Source organism: Bombyx mandarina, chromosome 11 (assembly GCF_030267445.1).
Source record: "Bombyx mandarina strain Sakado chromosome 11, ASM3026744v2".
Classification (NCBI taxonomy): Eukaryota; Metazoa; Arthropoda; class Insecta; order Lepidoptera; family Bombycidae; genus Bombyx; species Bombyx mandarina.
Genome location: NC_143218.1, coordinates 4866059 through 4880652, shown reverse-complemented (window position 1 = coordinate 4880652; position 14594 = coordinate 4866059). Strand labels below are relative to the sequence as shown.

General features: G+C 41.8%; 1 protein-coding gene across 1 annotated transcript; it reads right to left on the bottom strand.

Moving 5' to 3' along the window:
• Positions 1-863: 863 nt before the first annotated feature.
• Positions 864-13881, bottom strand: Ser2 (sericin 2). Its single transcript, XM_089731458.1, is given in 16 exon segments — positions 864-1455; positions 1849-2034; positions 2255-2563; positions 2957-3142; positions 3363-3671; positions 4065-4250; positions 4471-6036; positions 6039-6413; positions 6737-6925; positions 7011-7202; positions 7796-8158; positions 9860-10045; positions 10863-11060; positions 11825-12217; positions 12410-12437; positions 13753-13881. Coding segments are annotated over 16 exon segments (5082 nt in total). The 5' UTR covers positions 13786-13881; the 3' UTR covers positions 864-1072.
• Positions 13882-14594: the final 713 nt, after the last annotated feature.

Below are 14594 nucleotides of genomic sequence, written 5' to 3'. Positions count from 1 at the left end.
GGTGTTAAGTAGTTACCGGAGCCCATATACATCACATCGTAAATGCCATCACCTACCTTGAGATATACGTTCTAAGGTCTCAGTATAGTTACAACGGCTGCCTCACCCTTCAAACCGAAACGCATTACTGCTTCATGGCAAAAATAGGCGGGGTGGTGGTACCTACCCGTACAGACTCAAAAGAGGTCCGCAAAAGTTTGTAAGTCAAACCATTGTGCTGTACCATTGTGTTGTACGCATGAGTGATTTGCGTGAAATCCAAAATGCTTTTTTTTGTTTGTGATATTGCTGGTAGCCCGTAGGCCTCTCCAGTTTCACCAGAACAGGTGGGCGAGCAGAGGCTCAGCAAGGAGGGGTGGGATTTGCTAGCAGCTGCCCGAGCGTTTCCAAAGGAGACCTAACAAACAACTCAAGGGCAGCTACATCGCGAATGAATCTACTACCGGATCGGAATCGCGACCCGCTGAGAAGATCCGGCAAGAAACTCAGCGGGCTGATGTTTAGGTTAGTTTGCACGTAATGCCCTTGGATGAGACGAATTCTCTGAAGCCTTTGTAGAGCAGAAGCTCGAACAGTTTGCCTAGAGACTTGAGGAGGCTAATCGGGCGGTTCCCTCCACGGTGTTCCCGAGAACTATAACATATTTTTCTTCAAACGAGGTTTTCGGAATGCGTGGCGATACGGCTTGCTTCTGTCACCTGAGGAATTATGAATCCCAACTATTTCCAAACAAAACTAAACGACCCAATTCTAAAGTGACATTAAACAATAAGCTTTAAAAGCAAGCTGAATATTTATACGTCATAAATTGCCGATGCGCAGTGCTCATGGATAGTAAATATCCGTGAGTGAAACAATACAAATGTATGCTTAGGTTTTTATTTAAAAGTTATATTTTTTGTGTGATAGCCAATGATACACGCGGCAACTTATTTTAACTAGCTACAAACTGTTAAAAATGAGTCAACCAAACGAGGAACGGCCATCACAATTTTTAAATGCATTCACAAATTTAAAACTACACAAAGCCATAAGGTAATGCAAGGTTTGTTAAAGTCGATGTTCCCATTCGTCATTCCTCGGAGCTATCATCATCGGAGCTGGTGTAGGTGCTTGAGGAACTGCTTCGACTGCTACTAGAACTGCTGCTGCTGCTGCTTTCGCTCCTGTAGGATTCCTCATTGTCCCCATCAGTGCTCTTCTCTACTACTCTATTGCTCTGTTTGCGCGCTTCTTGTTGTTGATGCGAACTTGATTCCGCTTCATATTTGTTGGAGCCATCAGTTTTTTCGAACTTTTTGGATTCGGAGGTAGAATTTTCATTTTGAGACGACTCTGATTGCTCAGATCTCATTACCGTTTTCTTATGTTTGGTGCTACTGTTGTTCTTGTCGTCTGAATCGTATTGCTTATCATTATTGTTGGACGTAGTTGCTCCGTCAGATCTTGTTCTTCCTGTAAAGACAGAACAGTGGTCGATTAAAAATGTTTTTGGGTGCGACACAACTGTGTAAGGGCACAGTACGGACTAATTACGACTGTGTCTGGTTCTCGAATATCAACAAACCAATATATCTTCTTTTTTATTGCTTCTATGGGTGGACGAGCTCACCTCCCACCGGTGTTAAATAGTTACCGGAGCCCATTGACATTTATAACGTAAATGCCGTCACCCATCTCGGAACATCAGTTCTAAGGTCTCAGTTTGTACAGTAAAACTGCTGACCTGCCCTTCAAATCGAAGTGCGTTATTGCTTCACGGCAGAAATAGACAGGGCGGTGGTTTCCGTGCGGACTCAGGACTAGGATCGCAATAAAATTAGAAACAAAGAATTTGTCGAAGGGTACCTCGTTGCTCTGAATGTGTTTCTTCTTGTGACTTCCTGACATGTTCCTCTTCGGCTTTTGTAGAACGTGCTCGGGAGTCATTCGATCCAAACTTCCCAGTGGAACTCCTCTCCTTCTCTTCACTGTACTTCTCGTCTCTTCCGTAATTCTTAGATTGCGAGCTTTTTTCTTTCAAACCACCGTTATCTATCAAAAAATTAAATTAAATTAATCCCCGAAAGAAGACCTTGTACAATCTTTGTGGTGTAGCGTCGTCTACCCTAAATAGATTGGACTGATGGCCACTTAACACTGGGTGAGCTCGACTCTCATATAGAGCGCAAATGGAAGTTTCTTATAATGCACACAAACTTCCACCTCATTTCGTAGTTGCGTCTGCATGCGCTACTTAAACAAAACTACCCACCCTCATATCTCGAATGTGCAGATTTTTGGTTTTCAAATTCATTTCGGCTAGATTCGGATTTGTAGTTCTCCCTTTCCTGCTCTACGTTCTTATCCGATGATGAACCGTCCTTGGGCCTTTTATTGTCTATGTTTTTGTCGAATGTCTTCTCTGTGTCTTTATCCGAGGATGATCTGTCGTTAGGCTTAGCCTTCTCTGTGTCTTTATGCGATGGTGATCTGCCATTAGGCTTAGTCTTCTCTGTGTCGTCTGAATCGAAATGCTCATCACCATCGTTGTACTTAGTCACTCCGTCAGATCTTGTTTTTTCTGTAAAGACAGAGCAGTGGTCGATTAAAAATGTTTTTGGGTGCGACACTACTGTGTAAGGGCACAGTGCGGACTAATTACGACTGTGTCTGGTTCTCGAATATCAACAAACCAATATATCTTCTTTTTTATTGCTTCTATGGGTGGACGAGCTCACCTCCCACCGGTGTTAAATAGTTACCGGAGCCCATTGACATTTATAACGTAAATGCCGTCACCCATCTCGGAACATCAGTTCTAAGGTCTCAGTTTGTACAGTAAAACGGCTGACCTGCCCTTCAAATCGAAGTGCGTTATTGCTTCACGGCAGAAATAGACAGGGCGGTGGTTTCCGTGCGGACTCAGGACTAGGATCGCAATAAAATTAGAAACAAAGAATTTGTCGAAGGGTACCTCGTTGCTCTGAATGTGTTTCTTCTTGTGACTTCCTGACATGTTCCTCTTCGGCTTTTGTAGAACGTGCTCGGGAGTCATTCGATCCAAACTTCCCAGTGGAACTCCTCTCCTTCTCTTCACTGTACTTCTCGTCTTTTCCGTAATTCTTAGATTGCGAGCTTTTTTCTTTCAAACCACCGTTATCTATCAAAAAATTAAATTAAATTAATCCCCGAAAGAAGACCTTGTACAATCTTTGTGGTGTAGCGTCGTCTACCCTAAATAGATTGGACTGATGTCCACTTAACACTGGGTGAGCTCGACTCTCATATAGAGCGCAAATGGAAGTTTCTTATAATGCACACAAACTTCCACCTCATTTCGTAGTTGCGTCTGCATGCGCTACTTAAACAAAAGTACCCACCCTCATATCTCGAATGTGCAGATTTTTGGTTTTCAAATTCATTTCGGCTAGATTCGGATTTGTAGTTTTCCCTTTCCTGCTCTACGTTCTTATCCGATGATGAACCGTCCTTGGGCCTTTTATTGTCTATGTTTTTGTCGAATGTCTTCTCTGTGTCTTTATCCGAGGATGATCTGTCGTTAGGCTTAGCCTTCTCTGTGTCTTTATGCGATGGTGATCTGCCATTAGGCTTAGTCTTCTCTGTGTCGTCTGAATCGAAATGCTCATCACCATCGTTGTACTTAGTCACTCCGTCAGATCTTGTTTTTTCTGTAAAGACAGAGCAGTGGTCGATTAAAAATGTTTTTGGGTGCGACACTACTGTGTAAGGGCACAGTGCGGACTAATTACGACTGTGTCGGGTTCTCGAATATCAACAAACCAATATATCTTCTTTTTTATTGCTTCTATGGGTGGACGAGCTCACCTCCCACCGGTGTTAAATAGTTACCGGAGCCCATTGACATTTATAACGTAAATGCCGCCACCCATCTCGGAACATGAGTTCTAAGGTCCCAGTTTGTACAGTAAAACGGCTGACCTGCCCTTCAAATCGAAGCGCGTTATTGCTTCACGGCAGAAATAGGCAGGGCGGTGGTACCCGTGCGGACTCAGGACTAGGATCGCAATAAAATTAGAAACAAAGAATTTCTCGAAGGGTACCTCGTTGCTCTGAATGTGTTTCTTCTTGTGACTTCCTGACATGTTCCTCTTCGGCTTTTGTAGAACGTGCTCGGGAGTCATTCGATCCAAACTTCCCAGTGGAACTCCTCTCCTTCTCTTCACTGTACTTCTCGTCTCTTCCGTAATTCTTAGATTGCGAGCTTTTTTCTTTCAAACCACTGTTATCTATCAAAAAATTAAATTAAATTAATCCCCGAAAGAAGACCTTGTACAATCTTTGTGGTGTAGCGTCGTCTACCCTAAATAGATTGGACTGATGGCCACTTAACACTGGGTGAGCTCGACTCTCATATAGAGCGCAAATGGAAGTTTCTTATAATGCACACAAACTTCCACCTCATTTCGTAGTTGCGTCTGCATGCGCTACTTAAACAAAAGTACCCACCCTCATATCTCGAATGTGCAGATTTTTGGTTTTCAAATTCATTTCGGCTAGATTCGGATTTGTAGTTCTCCCTTTCCTGCTCTACGTTCTTATCCGATGATGAACCGTCCTTGGGCCTTTTATTGTCTATGTTTTTGTCGAATGTCTTATCTGTGTCTTTATCCGATGGTGATCTGTCGTTAGGCTTTACCTTCTCTGTGTCTTTATGCGATGGTGATCTGTCGTTAGGCTTAGCCTTCTCTGTGTCTTTATCCGATGGTGATCTGTCGTTAGGCTTAGCCTTCTCTGTGTCTTTATGCGATGGTGATCTGTCGTTAGGTTTTACCTTCTCTGTGTCTTTATGCGATGGTGATCTGTCGTTAGGCTTAGCCTTCTCTGTGTCTTTATCCAATGGTGATCTGTCGTTAGGCTTAGCCTTCTCTGTGTCTTTATGCGATGGTGATCTGTCGTTAGGCTTAGCCTTCTCTGTGTCTTTATCCGATGGTGATCTGTCGTTAGGCTTAGCCTTCTCTGTGTCTTTATGCGATGGTGATCTGTCGTTAGGCTTTACCTTCTCTGTGTCTTTATGCGATGGTGATCTGTCGTTAGGCTTAGCCTTCTCTGTGTCTTTATCCGATGGTGATCTGTCGTTAGGCTTAGCCTTCTCTGTGTCTTTATGCGATGGTGATCTGTCGTTAGGCTTAGCCTTCTCTGTGTCTTTATCCGATGGTGATCTGTCGTTATGCTTAGCCTTCTCTGTGTCTTTATGCGATGGTGATCTGTCGTTAGGCTTTACCTTCTCTGTGTCTTTATGCGATGGTGATCTGTCGTTAGGCTTAGCCTTCTCTGTGTCTTTATCCGATGGTGATCTGTCGTTAGGCTTAGCCTTCTCTGTGTCTTTATGCGATGGTGATCTGTCGTTAGGCTTAGCCTTCTCTGTGTCTTTATCCGATGGTGATCTGTCGTTAGGCTTAGCCTTCTCTGTGTCTTTATGCGATGGTGATCTGTCGTTAGGCTTTACCTTCTCTGTGTCTTTATGCGATGGTGATCTGTCGTTAGGCTTAGCCTTCTCTGTGTCTTTATCCGATGGTGATCTGTCGTTAGGCTTAGCCTTCTCTGTGTCTTTATGCGATGGTGATCTGTCGTTAGGCTTAGCCTTCTCTGTGTCTTTATCCGATGGTGATCTGTCGTTATGCTTAGCCTTCTCTGTGTCTTTATGCGATGGTGATCTGTCGTTAGGCTTTACCTTCTCTGTGTCTTTATGCGATGGTGATCTGTCGTTAGGCTTAGCCTTCTCTGTGTCTTTATCCGATGGTGATCTGTCGTTAGGCTTAGCCTTCTCTGTGTCTTTATGCGATGGTGATCTGTCGTTAGGCTTAGCCTTCTCTGTGTCTTTATCCGATGGTGATCTGTCGTTAGGCTTAGCCTTCTCTGTGTCTTTATGCGATGGTGATCTGTCGTTAGGCTTAGCCTTCTCTGTGTCTTTATGCGATGGTGATCTGTCGTTAGGCTTAGCCTTCTCTGAGTCTTTATCCGATGATGACCCATCTTTAGGCTTGTCTATGTTTTTGCTGGAGGAATCTTTTTGTCGTCGCGCTGGTCCTTATCGGTAGTGCTTTTCTTGCTTCTATCTTCTTTCGCTTTGGAACTCTCAGTTTTCCTAGAGCCACATCTTGTCTTTCCTTTTTGTTCTCTCTTTTGATTATTGGCTTCTTCTTTCTTTGCAACATTATCATCTGTCTTTTTGGAATTTTCGTTCGTCGAAGAGTCTTGTCCGTCTTGATTATTTTTCTGTCCCTTTGATTGGTCTTTGTTTTTTTGTTTGCCTTCGCTATCATTCGTGGAGCTTTTACTTCCATCTTTAGGCACCTTCTCCTTCTGCTTACTAGCATTCTTAGTGACTCCATCTGTTTCTGTAGAGGTTCCCTTTTTGCCCTTATTCTTGGGCGCTGTATTTTTTTTTTCTGTGAATAAAATATATTTTTTTTCAAACCAATTTCTATTTTTCCAATTCTTAAACGAAATTCCCAACCAAGAACGAACCCAAGAAAGATGTTCGTTGTTCTAGCAACTAGGTATCTCGATATGTGTAAAGATACCACTTACGTAACCTAAGTGAAAAGGGTAAAATAAATTTATAATCAAAAAGAGATTCTCTCTTTCGTACACTAGATACAGACTTCTGTCGCAGTCTGTGAGTGTCTGCGAACGAGAGCATCACTTCCGCAGCTACACAATTCACTGTGAATTCATTTCATTTGTACTACGTAGTTCATTGTACACTCACCTTTACTTTGAGTACGTTCTCTTTCTGAAGTCTGCGCGTCTTTGTCAGAGTACGATTCTGTTTCTTTATTCACTTTTCGGCCAGATTTGTCTGACTCCGAGGAATCCCGAGAGTTGCTGCCCTTACTTTGATTCACTCTAGAAGATTGTTCTTTTTCGCGCTCAGAAGTATTGTACGTTCCGTCAGAATCTAAAATGTTAATAATAACCCATAAATCCTTGCAATAAATAACTGCTTTCAGAAATTTAATACAAAATTCTATCTAATATTATACTTCTTGTGTCAGTTTTTTCCTTTTCCTTTTTATCTCTGGCAGAATTCTTTTCAACCTTCTTAGATTTGGTTTGGTAGTCAGCCGATGCATCGCCGTCGTTAAAGGATTTATTACTGGAGTTCTGTTCACTGTACTCCTCGTCTTTACCGGAACTCTTGCGTTCCGAGCCACTGTTCACTGACCGATTCTTATCTGTTGATGTAGATGACAAGTCAATCGAGTAGTAAAGAGCTTCGCTGACAAGAATATAAATACGTGTCGTGGCGTGAAACCTCTTTGTCAGGACATACCGTCTACAATGACTGATACTCGACAAGTGGTACGAAAAAAAAAAAGAAATGGAACAGGGTGGACGTGACTAGCAGCAGTCAGTATATTCAATGCCTTCCTAAAAGACACACGAACGGTACACGAACCAGACGGTTTTAACTGGTGGTAGGACCTCTTGTGAGTCCGCACCGGTGGGTACCACCACCCTGCTTATTTCTGCCGTGAAGCAGTAATGCGTTTCAGTTTGAAGGGTAGGGCAGCCGTTGTAACTATCTTGAGACCTTAGAACTTATATCTCAAGGTGGGTGGCGCATTTACGTTGTGGATGTCTATGGGCTCCAGTAACCACTTAGCACCAGGTGGGCTGTGAGCTCGTCCACACATCTAGACAATAAAAAACAGTATCTGGTTGTCAACTGTTTTTTAAGGCTAATTGTGTTTTGATGTGCAATAAAGTGTATTCTCTCTCTCTCTCCTCCCTCGTGTCCAATTTAATTTAATTATGTAGTACTCACCCCTATAGGTCGAAGACTCAGCTTCTTTATTTTCAAATTCATGACTTTTCTTGTTGGATTCGGATTTTTCCCTTTCGACTGTGACGCCGCTCTTCGAGCCATCACGCTTGCCTGTCTTCGTTTCTGATGATTTATTGGTTCCTGTCTCGGAGTATTTATCGTCAGTATCCTTTCCTCTATTTTTGTCACTATCGTCGCTGCCAGTTTCCTCATCTTGGCTTTGGTCATCTCGGCTTTGGTCGTCTCGGCTTTGGTCATATTGGCTTTGGTCATCTTGCCTTTGCTCATCTCGGCCTACAACAGTTCTCCTTTCGTTCTCATCTTCATCTAACTGCCTTTCATTGTTGATTTTTGTTTTCTTTTCTGTATTAAGAAGTTTAGTTACCTTTTAAATATATGTAATATTAAGATTCGAATCGAAAGCTCTGCAGCATATATAAAAGATATGTAAAAGATTTCTATATAAAAGATATAGAAAGTTATTTAGATATTCGCTAATTCTGTCGAAGTGACACTCGCTCGCTACAGGTGAGCTCAAGCCTTGGAGAGCAAGTCCGCTTGATATCGCGAAGGCCTCCGACAGGATCTGGTACTGTCGAAGTTACCAATTTATGAATTCCTCGAGGGACTCGGAAGGGGATCGCTACAATTTTAGGTGGACGGACCATCACAGTCGTCGTACATGGCTACTGCTTCGATGCCATGACCATTAACGCTGGCGTTCCACAAGGCTGGGTGCTCTCGCCCACGCTTTTCATCCTATTATCTATTGATGGCATGCGTTGCTATGCGGATGACAGCACGGGGAATGCGCGATATATGTGCCATCAGAGTCTCTCTTGGAGCGTGGTGCAGGAGACAATCAAAACTTTTGTCTGAAGTGGAGAACTCTTGTGTGGGTCTCCGAGTGTGGTGAATTGAATTTAGGTCTCGATTATCGCTCTGTAGTGTATGTTACATGGGGAGCGCTCTGAGGGATTTTTTGAGAAGATATCATTCCAAACATGACATTAAACCGTAAAAGTAGCTTTATGTCTATGCCTCATGAAACTCAAAGAAAATACTGTTGTTAGATTTCTTTCCAAATTTCAGGATTTTGAAAATCTATTATTATTTTTATTATGCTCTGAGGGTTTGTTTGAAAGGATATCATCTCGTTTTTACCTTCGCGTCCCGTCCGCTATTGGAGTAGAGCTCATGCATACTACCTAGAAACACACTGCATTCGTCCACAGTGCGTTTCCAGAGATCTTTTCTGCTACGAACCATGCGGTTTTGGAATGAGCTCCCCCTCTACGGTTTTACCCGAGCGTTATGACATGTCCTTCTTTGAACGAGGCTTTTTTTAATATTTATTGCTTAGATGGATGGACGAGCTCACAGCCCACCTGGTGTTAAGTGGTTACTCGAGCCCATGGACATCTACAACGTAAATGCGCCACATACCTGGAGATATAAGTTCTAAGGTCTCAGTATAGTTACAACGGCAACCCCACCTTTCAAACCGAAACGCATTACTACTTCACGGCAGAAATAGGCAGGGTGGACCTACCCGTGCGAACTCACTAGAGGTCCAACCACCAATTAGTGGTTACCGGATCATGGAGGTTAGCAATGGCAGGGGTAGAGTCAAGCCACTGCCTACCGCTGAGTACTCTCCGTTTAGGTACCACCGCACTTAACACCGGATGGGCTATGAACTCGTCCACCCATCTAAGCAATAAAAAACCATCATGTGGTTTACACGCGCCTGACTACAAGATTAATAAAAGAATAAAATAGAAAACTTTTGACTCAAAATGAGTACCAATTAGCCCAAGGGTTCTCACACACATTGGGTCGTGCAATGCGATCAATTGACTACGAGACAACTTTTGGTTTTGAAATGAATACTGCCATTTGACATTGCCATATGACAAAACACGAACTGCCTATCACCTGTTCGAGTCATGGTCAGTTTTAAAATAAAACTTCGCGAACCATTCCTGTCGACCTGTCCAAACGCTTAAAAACGGTTTTGAATTGTCTCCACAAAAGTTCGATTCGGGGGTTTTATAAGCTCACCATATTTCTTTTCCTTTTCCAGTTTCGACTCTTCCTTGTCGGAATACGATTTTGAATTATCCTGCTTCTTCAAGCCGGATTTACCCAACGAGAAGGACTTAGACGACTGCTCGCCGTACCTTTCTTTTGATTTTTCCAAACTCTCTCTTTCTCTCTCTGAATATTCGGAGGATCCGCCGTTGTTCTCTAGAAATGGATTTATGACGATTACTTCGACTCTTATCTGAATGTTCGGCCTAGGAAGGCTGCTTTATGAAACAGCTCGTGTCGTACGATCGGGATCAGTACTAAGTATAAGGATCCGCAAATTGTAATATTAAAAATTCTAATTCAAAAATTAAAGGATAATAAAAAACAGGACAGGACTCCCAACAAAATGAAATTAGAATAACATTAACGTGAACAATGAAACATTGAATCGTGCATCCTTAAGGATAATTATCTCACTGTCATCATCATAAAATAATCATCGAAATCGCTTCAGGTAGAAAAAAAATCTGACTCACACACATATAAAAAAACAGTCGAGTTGAGAACCATCTTTTTTTGAAGTCGGTAAAAATTACTCACATATATTATTACCATATATGTATACACATTACCATTTTTTTATATAAGAATAAATGAACATATGAAAAAGATTCATTGAAATCATGGCGTCTAAGTGATATGTAAGTTGATTATTTTAGTTCGTACGCCGAGCGGGGAGTTGAAAGGTTTCCAGCAGCGTCCAGAAGGTTTCCTCAAGACGCGTGGCTTAAGTTGGAAGGCAGCTCTTCCTGGCAAAATTAGGTAGGACTGACTGATGACCGCGGGCAGAGACTCACAATATTGAGCTGACTACTAGTCATTCGAAGGATTCAGAAATTTGATGTAAATTAGTTTGGATTTTCTTTTTCATTCGACACTCTGTGACTGGAAATTTGTCCACTGACTATCGTCAACCGATTTCATTCTCGGAAAAAAAATTGTAATTTATCGTCGATCAAACAACAATTCGCACCTTTCCTTTCGTAGTCTTTCTCATATTCGCCTTCGACTTCTTTTCTTTCACCTCTCTTTGATTTCGTTCGCTCGGCACTAATACCGTCCTTGCCAATGGAGAACTTGTCGTGGGTCCTACGTTCTTCATACTTTTCCTCTTCACCGTATTTTTCGTATTCGGAACCTTTGCTGTATGAGCCGTCGTTGTCGTTATCCTCTGTAGAGAAAAAGAAATTAGTTAAGTCCTGTGTGGTTGAGTCAGAACCACCGGCCCGGGATGATGGCCAAATGTCTGATTCCTTTTCTAGATTTAGATTCCGAAATACAACAGACGGTTCTGCCGATGCTGAGCAGTTTTCATTATAGTACACTAAGTATAGCATAGTCTTATATCTCGTACATAGAATTATTTTTAATTAGCAAGCGACTAAGATCTCAGCTGTCTACATTTGAATATCGGGCAAAAAATCGTGCGGGTTCGTATAAAAAAATACTGTACTAAATTAGATTAAAGTCTCTACATACATGGTATTCGAAACGGGTAATAAATATTAAATGTAAATAATAAAGGTAAGATTAAAATGTAGTTATAATTATTACCATTTTTTCATTTCCCTACCTATTCGCTGGTAGTCTAAGGGGTTATTCCGACCAAGCCTGGACGGGTAGGTGAGCTCACGGACTCAACTTGAGAGAATTTGCCAACACTAGCTTTAGCAAGACCAGTGCCTCTACTACTACTACTACTATCGAAGTTGCAATCCACTGAGAAGATCCCGCGAGGAACACAGTGAGCAGTGGATACGGGTTAGTTTGCTACCGAAAGGGGATCCGGGGGATACGATAATACGAGCCACCGTTTTCAACCACAAACGATTCACGCAACTTCGCACCTTGCGTTTCCGCCAAAATCTTATTCTAATAATTATCTCCCACGGTCGAATTAGTTTATTGTTTAGTCGCTAAAGAAGTACTACCCACCCTGGTGTTCAGATCTGCGTTCTTCATATTCATTACGATCGTAATCAGACTTGTATCCTTCTTTTTCTAAAGTCAATCCTTCGTCTTTCGAGATGGATATCTTTATTTTTTTGTCTTCCGTGAGCTCGTCTTTCAGATCTTCGCCGACATCCACTAGTTTCTTTTTGATTTCTCCAGCTTTTTCTTTAGCTGCTTCTAATTTGTCTCCAACATTGTCTTTGAGATTTTCAAATTTTTCACCAACATTCTCTTTGAGATTTTCAAATTTTTCACCCACGTTCTCTTTGAGATTTTCAAATTTTTCACCCACATTCTCTTTGAGATTTTCAAATTTGTCCTCAAAAATTTGTTTTTGTTTGCTAAGCGATTTAACTAAGCCCCCGAAAAGTGGATCTGCAAATGTTTTAACAGTATTAAATTTATTGGGCATCGAATCTTTGAGTTTCACTTTATTTTAAACTAGTTAAAAAATTATTATCATTCAACTGTGCACTTCCAAGCTACTAGCCGACTCCGCGCGGACGATTTAAACAAGACAGTATTATTATAATAATAAAGTAACTTTAACACTATATAATTACTTACTGGGCAATGCGTTGACCACAGCCACGCCCTGGAAACGAAATATAAATAAATCATACACTGCTCGAATCCAGGGTCCATATGCTAAAATGGCTTATTTGACGGCCATGTTAACGCCCCTGATAATCAGTGGGGCACAAAAATACTGATGTGGAGATGTCGTAGCCTGGGCAGACAGTCAACGAGGAGGGCCGATGACCTGGTCAAAGTGGTTGGAAGGAATTGAATGCGAAAAGCAAGAGACCGAAGAGAATGGGGTGCATTTGAAGAGACCTACACTCAGCATTTGGTGGACAGGGGTTGAAGGGGTTGAAGAGAATGGCCTATTTAGAAAGGGTCTTGTCATGAGTGAGGATATTATAAAGGTCTCCGAGCATTTCAACACAATTTTCTTCATTGGAATTTCGTAGAACAAACTAGCTAATTAGAGTAAATCATTTTTTAATGAAAAATAATAATTTTTCGTTTATTAGTATGGCAGTTGACTTCTTGTGACATAATTAAAAAGGAGATTGGCGAATGGCCGTTGTAATTATACTGAGACCTTGGAACTCATATCTCAAGGTGGGTGGCGGAATTTACGTTGTAGATGTCTATGGGCTCCGGTAACCACTTAAGGAATATCGCTTTTTTTCTTTGATAAGTGGGGTGGACCAGTTCACGGCTCATTTGGTGTTATGAGCTCCATCACATGAGCTCAAAAACATCAACAACGAAAAAGCCGCCCATCTTGTGAAATGAGCTCTAAGGTTTTACAGTACAACGACTGCCTCCAATGCGAAATGCATTACTGCTACTAAATAGGCAGAGTGGTGGTACCTGCCCATGCGGGCTCAAAACACGTCCTACCACCAGTAATTACGCCAAATTATAAATTTTGGGTTTTTCTTTATTGCTTAGATGGGTGGATGAGCTTACGGCACACCTAATGTTAAGTGGTTACCGGAACCCATAGACATCTACAACGTAAATGCTGCCACCCACCTCGGGACATGAGTTCTAAGGTCTCAGTTTATAAAGTACAACGGCTGCCCCACCCTTCAAACCGAAGCGCATTACTGCTTCACGGCTGAAATAGGTGAGGTGGTGTTATCTACACGTGCGGACTCACAAGACGTCCTACCACCAGTAAAAATGAATGAAAGATAAATAAAATCGTGGGATGAGAATCAAATGTGCAAAAATTATGTTACAATTTAGATACAGGCCTCATTTTTTTCGGTGTGGACGGTGATTGTAACCAGCTGGTTACATAGGTCGTGAAGTGCTCACATTTATACAATAAAAACAGAAGCATTAGTACAGACTTCTGAGGAACCAGCATATCAAAAACGAAAGCAACTCACCACAAGGAACAGCAAGACGTATGGGATCTTCATGATGACTCGTGTGGCTCAGAACGGACAGACCACCTTTATATAGCCGGTGCCACAAAAGACAGTGCACGTCGGTCAAACTGTGTCAACATTATATTTCATTACAACGAATGCTAATAATGTTTATCCTCTTTTTTCGGTTCAATTACAAAGTAATTGATGTTTGTTCGAGACAAACTTTTTAAAAATTCACTTCCAGGCTATTCCAGATTATCCGAATGCGACTTAAGACGCGCTTGGATAACTGAAGTGTTGTTTGGTCTCCAATAATGATGCCGATCGACTATGTTGACTGATTACCGCTCCATCGCGGGATTATTTATGAAAAATCTCCTGCAATCTAGAATATCCTTTACCTAACACCTGGGATCCTCTAATCGTGAAGATGAAAATCCAAGTTCATTCAACAAACTGCTAAACCTCTAAACCCAGTCGATTGGTTCTGTGCGAAATGAATCGTAAAAGTCTTTTAATAAATAGAGGGTAGTTTAGCATAATATTCAGTTGTCGACGCGTAGCTCTAGTATCATTTTCGACCACGGAAAATATAAAGCATTCAAAACATCGGAATTATTTTCTCCCACCTAATCCCGGCTTCCTGTGAGGATTGAATTCACGACCCCTGGTTTAAAAGAAAAGAGCCAGGCAAGCTAGAAGATGGACAGATGATATCAAGATGATTTGAGGGACAATCTGGCCCAGAAAAGCTACCAATAGAGAAGAATGAAAGCAGCTGGAAGAGGCCTATGTGTCACAGGATACGCTGATAACTGAACCGGGAAATCCGATGTATTAGATTTAAGTTAAAACAA